This window comes from Typopeltis vanoorti, chromosome 9, assembly GCF_054136105.1.
Source record: "Typopeltis vanoorti isolate ZY-2024b chromosome 9, IOZ_Tvanoo_1.0, whole genome shotgun sequence".
Taxonomy (NCBI): Eukaryota; Metazoa; Arthropoda; class Arachnida; order Uropygi; family Thelyphonidae; genus Typopeltis; species Typopeltis vanoorti.
In genome coordinates this window covers 115737801-115743800 of record NC_143557.1, presented here as the reverse complement: position 1 = coordinate 115743800, position 6000 = coordinate 115737801, and the positions used below count along the sequence as shown (strand labels likewise).

The following is a 6000-nucleotide window of genomic DNA, read 5'->3' as shown; positions in this document are numbered from 1 at the left end:
AGCCAAAGCAGGTCATATCAAGGTGAATCCAGGCCTGATAACCTTTGGCATGGAATATCAGATGACACAAAAGTGCATGTTCAACCTTTCATATAAAATAAAAGGTGCCATGCAAAACGTAATGGAAAGTTTTAGCAAGATGTAATTGTGGAAGATGCCAGTAAATAATGGTGGTAGCTTACACTGTTGATGTTAATTTTTGTAGAAAGGCTCATATGCTGGTTAAACATGATTATTAAATACTTAAGGAATTGACAGTGTATACTAGAAATATAAATTAAATCAAACTTTAATATATACTTTCCAATATTTCAGCAACGTCACGCTACCATCATCATGGGAACTTATGATAAAGACACGTGCATGCAAGTGCTACACAACAGCAAATGAGAAAGGAAGCTACCATTTTCCTAAAGTCCTGATGGTGCCCCCTAGTGGGCTATATTAGGTGTTCTTGGCCTTTGGGCTGAAGTTCTCCTGATGTATGTTTCCCAAATTTGGGGTAGTCTCATGCATCCAAATTTGTTGAGGTTTGGCATGTTCCTAAGGGCTGAGGCTGATTCCATGAATAGTCTTTCATATTTGAACTTGCTGCGGTGTATTACTGTGGCTTTCTTCCACCTTATTCTGTGGCGAGTATCCAGAGCATGGTCTGCAAGCCCAGAGTGGCTGTACTGGTGAAATCAGCTGTAGTCCTTGTGTTTTATGATTTTGATATTTGCTGTCCTGCCTGTTCGGCAAAAATAGGACAATTTACAGCTGCAAGGGACCTGGTATACACCAGGTAGGTCTAGGGGAAGTGGTTGGTCTTTAGTGGAATAGATAAGGGATGCCAATTTTCTATATGGTCTGTAACAAGAGGTCAAGTCATGTTTTTTTAGGATTTTGGTGATTTTTTCCGAGGTGCCTCGGATGTAGGGAATGGTGATGGATTAAGAGTAATCTTTTTTGTGAAGGTGGGAACATAATGACATAATGGTCAGTTTTGACGTCTCCTCCTTATTCACAAATGTCCCCCTCAGAGAACCTTAGAGCTAATCCAAGCTAAATTTGCTCCCAATATCTCAGCCCTATTTTAGTTCACAATGAACACAGACTATTTCGTTTGGCAGGAAAAATTCTACAAACAGACAGAGGGGACAGCCATGGGTTCACCACTATCCCCACCCTTGGCTAACTTCTTTATGGAGACTTTTGAAGAGAAAGCCTTAAACTCTGCCAAACAAAAACCTACCATATGGCTTTTGCTACGTCAGTGATGTGTTCGCTATTTGGCCACATGGCTCGGATACACTCTTCTCCTTCTTAACACACTCAAACAACCAACGCCCCACAATCAAGTTTACCCTGGAAAAAGAGGAAAACAGTAGCCTCCCCTTCCTAGACACACTAGTCACCTGCCAACTTGATGGAACCTTGGTTTTCTCAGTTTATAGAAAACCCATCCATACAGGCAGATACATTCACCAACAATCCCACCAACCCCCCTTACAACAATATGGAGTTATTAAGACACTATTCAACAGGGTTAAACTAATCTGTTCAAATGACAAAGCCCTAACCACTGAACTAAATCACATCTTTAACACTTCCTCAGCCAATGGCTACCCCCCTACCAAAAAAATACTAAAACCAGTCATCCACAACCCCCCCCCTTTCACAAAAAAGATTACTCTAAATCCATCACCATTTTCTACATCTGAGGCACCTCGGAAAAAATCACGAAAATCCTAAAAAAAACATGACTTGACCTCTTGTTACAGACCATATAGAAAATTGGCATCCCTTATCCGCTCCACTAAAGACCAACCACTTCCCCTAGACCTACCTGTGTATACCAGGTCCCTTGCAGCTGTAAACTGTCCTATTTTGGCCAAACAGGCAGGACAGCAAATATCAGAATTACAGAATACAAAGACTACAACTGATTTCACCAGTACAGCCACTCTGGGCTTGCAGACCATGCTCTGGATACTCGCCACAGAATAAGGTGGAAGAAAGCCACAGTAATATACTGCAGCAGGTTCAAATATGAAAGACTATTCATGGAATCAGCCCTTAGGAACATGCCGAACCTCAACAAATTTGGGTGCATGAGACTGCCCCAAATTTGCGAAACATATATCAGGAGAACTTCAGCCCAAAGGCCAAAAACACCTAATATAGCCCGCTAGGGGGCACCATCAGGACTTGAGGAAAATAGCAGCTTCCTCGCTTCGTTTCTCATTTACTGTTGTGTAGTACTTGCGTGCACGTGTCTTTATCATAAGTTCCCATGAAGTTGCAACGTGACATTGCTGAAATATTGGAAAGTATATATTAAAGTTTGATTTAATTTATATTTCTAGTATATGCTGTCAATTCCTTAAGTATTTAATAATCACTGTTGATGTTAATATTGATCCCCTGAGTGTCAGTGAAGAAGAGTTTCTTTATATGAGTTATTGTTCTTTTGGATTTTTTGGAGGTGTATTTTTGACATTTTTTGTAGACTATTTTGGGAGTTTTTTTTTTTTTAAACTGTAATTATTTACAAAACTGACAGCCATTTTGAAATGCCCACAATACATGTAAGTTACAGTCCTGATCATCCTGCCTATGTTTGCACCACAATCTTGGAGATTTATGTTACTTTTAAATTTTAGTATAAATAATTCTTTTTTTTTTAAAAAATACAAATTTTCTGTTATCTTTTTAAAAATTTATTTTCTTATTTTTTACAATTTAAATATATTTTTAAATTTCATTAACTGCTTGTGAGTCATTTATGGAACAAAATAATGTCAATTAAATATATTTAAAGAAATGCTAGGAACTTTGAATTGAAGACTTGAGTAATTCAGCTGCTTCTGATGAGAGAGTGGCTAGAGTTTCTTGCAGCTTGTTAGGATATTCTTGATGAATAGCCTTCAGAAGCTCAACAAGCAGCAGACGGGTTTCTGTAATCAGATAAAAGAAATTATTTACTGTCTAAAAATTAGCAGTATTTTGAAAATAGTTTTTGATAAATGCAAAATATTCAAGGACTCATATTTATTAATGAGGAAAAAAACTGAGGCAATAAATTAAAATAACTTTTATAACATATGTTTATATAAATATTTCATTGTTCTTATTTATTAATTTCTGTCAATGAAGATATATATGATTTGTTTATAACTGCATGTCACACAACTTTTGGCAAGATTGCATGTGTGTGATAGTTCACTGCCAAGAAAAACAACCTGCCTAAAGAATGTATGAGGAAGATATGAGAGATTGCACAATACCAACCAGTTATTTAAAACAGGTGTAACATATGGAAAACACTTCAAGGTGGTAGCAAGATCACATTTTAAATCATATATGAAGGTAGCAGGGTTTTTCCTCCCAGAAACTTGGGTTTTTCATCCTGCATACAGACAAATCGGCCCTTCAGAACACACACATTTTTATAGACAAAAAAATACTAGTGGTGGTGAGCAGTAGATGGATGGTAGTAGAGGTTTGATATATATGGAAGAGTATTGGACCTGATCATAGGATCAGGAGAGCTATCCATAACCAAGGTAACCATATTGGTAAACGTGACCAAGTGGTCTTGACTTGTGAGATTGTAAAACATGAGGAATATTCTATCAAGAAGGGGTATATTTGGAACTACATGGCAGGTGATTATGACAAGCTAAGGAAAAAGCTCAAATCTGTGCCGTGGCATAAAACACTGCAGGGTAATTTACTAGCTTTTTACAATAGCGTAATAGCTGAGTTGGATAAAGGAAATGGCTACAAGACAATTTTGCTGGATTTTACAGACATTGACAGAATACCACATGGAACACTGTAATGCAAATTAGCACAAATGGGGATGGATGTGACAATGTGGATAAGTGGATAAAAGAGTGGCTGCTGGACAGATATCAAAAATTGGTATATGGGAGGGGCAGAATCAAGATGAACACAGGTGACTAGTGGTATGTTGCAAGGTTCAGTGCTGGGACCCTTGCTGTTTAATTTGTACATAAATGATATAGGAAATAAACTGAAAGGAAATATTCAGTTGTTTGCTGATGATGCAAAATTAGGTAGAATCACAGTTAACCAAGGAGATGTGGAGAGTTTGCACAATGATTTAAATAGACAGTCAGTATAGGCAAAAGATAATGGGTTTCAGTTAATGTGGAAAAGTGTAAAGTTATGCATTTTGGAAAAATTAGATTACAAGCTGTTGGAAGTTTTACCACTTGGTTATACTATAAATTAAAGGTTCCAAAAAATTATATACTTGATTTAATCCTTTATCCACGTGTAAGCAAACAATTTTGCGCCTGAACTATTTTCAGGACCGAAGCAACTTGTATTAAGAAGCTAATGACTTCACATCACTTGCCTTAGTAGCCCATAATGCAAAGCACATCTACTTGCAGACATGTATATAATGTTGTGCATTATGGGAAGGGCTACTACCCAGACTGGTTTTGACCTTTATTGAGGTCTCACCAGTGGGAGTCAGATCCATAGGTGATACTAAGGTTGAAGTAGTACAGAAGTCATATTTTCATATATGAGTTGTCAAAAGGCAATACACCTTATTATTAAAATATTCTGGATTAGAGAAAGTGGTTGGAAGTTTTTCCACTTGGTTATACTATAAATTAAAGATATCAAGAAATTATATACTTGGTTTAATCCTTTACCCAAGTGTAAACAAACAAGTTTGCACCTGAACTATTTTCAAGACTGGAGCCTTTTGGCAACTGTGCTTTGCATTATGGGATACTAAAGAAAGTGATGTGAAGTCATTAGCTTCTTTATGCGAGTTGCCCCAGTCCTGAAAATAGTTCAAATGCAAACTTGTCTGCTTACACTTGGATAAAGGATTAAACCAAGCATATAATTTCTTGGTATCTTTAATTTATATAGATTACAAGTTGTGTATCATATTGATGGCAATGTACTCCAGGAAATAGATGAATCTAGAGATTTAGGGGTGGTGGTGGTGGTAGATAAGAAATTAAAGTTTAGAAGACATATTGCTAAGGAAGCCCATAAGATTACTTGGGTATTGAAGAACACATTAACAACTAGAGATAAGGAAATTGTTATTCCTCTTTATAAAGCCTAGATACACCTGCATCTGGATTACTGTGCTCAAGTCTGGCTCCTGGGTTTTGGGATGAGGAAGCAGTGTAGAGGATTCAGAGGCGAGTGACCAAGATGGTGAGCAGCCTGTGGAATGTTCCTATGAAGATAGATAGATGTGTGGATTGCAGAAGTTGGTTGATAGGAGAAAAAGAAGTGATATGACAGAAACATTTAAGTTGCTTAAAGGGTTTTATAGGATAGATGAGGGGAAATGTTTCTGGTCCCTCTAGCCAAGTGCTTTATTCAATGTCAGGGCTCACCACTGAAGTTGAATAAAGGTGTCGTTAGTAGGAGTTTCAGGACTAGATTTTTTGCTCGGAGAGTTGTGATTGAGTGGAATGGGTTGCCAGAGTCAGTTGTGAGTGCTTTGTCTGTTAATGGGTTCAAGGAGGGGTATGATAGATTAGGTCTCCCACAATGAGTCTTTGGACTCCATGGAGGTGTGCCCTGTATAATAATAATAAGAAGAAAAGTGATTGACACTATGTTATTGTTGCCAATAATATTTTCTTACTGATTCAGGACACAAGAGTATACAGAAGATATGAAATAGGAAGTGATCATCATTTAGTGTTAAGCAGGATAAAATTGAACTACATACTGAAAAGAAGGGTGTATAAGAAAGTTATGAAACAAATCAAAGTTTAACAGCTATCAAATGTTAACTGTAGATTCAAATACACAAACCTTATTCAAGAAAAACTGAAAAATTTGAAAACAAGAACCAAACTTTGGAGATTCAGTGGCAAACCCTAAATAAAACTTTGATCCAGCCAGAGAGATATGTGGTGAGGTAATCTGCTAGGATATAAAAATCAGAACTCCATGGTGACTCAGGAAGTTAAAAAGGCAGTGAAGGAAAAGGAGAAAGCATAA

General features: G+C 37.1%; 1 protein-coding gene across 1 annotated transcript in view; it reads right to left on the bottom strand.

Moving 5' to 3' along the window:
* Positions 1-2718: 2718 nt before the first annotated feature.
* LOC150103443 (importin-4-like) overlaps positions 2719-6000 on the bottom strand; it is a 321740-nt gene continuing 318458 nt past the window's right edge. The window contains exon 29 of the mRNA XM_090397560.1: positions 2719-2939. Within this exon, the coding sequence (XP_090253686.1) occupies positions 2809-2939 (131 nt within the window). The 3' untranslated portion in view covers positions 2719-2808. The remainder of the gene's footprint in view (positions 2940-6000) is intronic.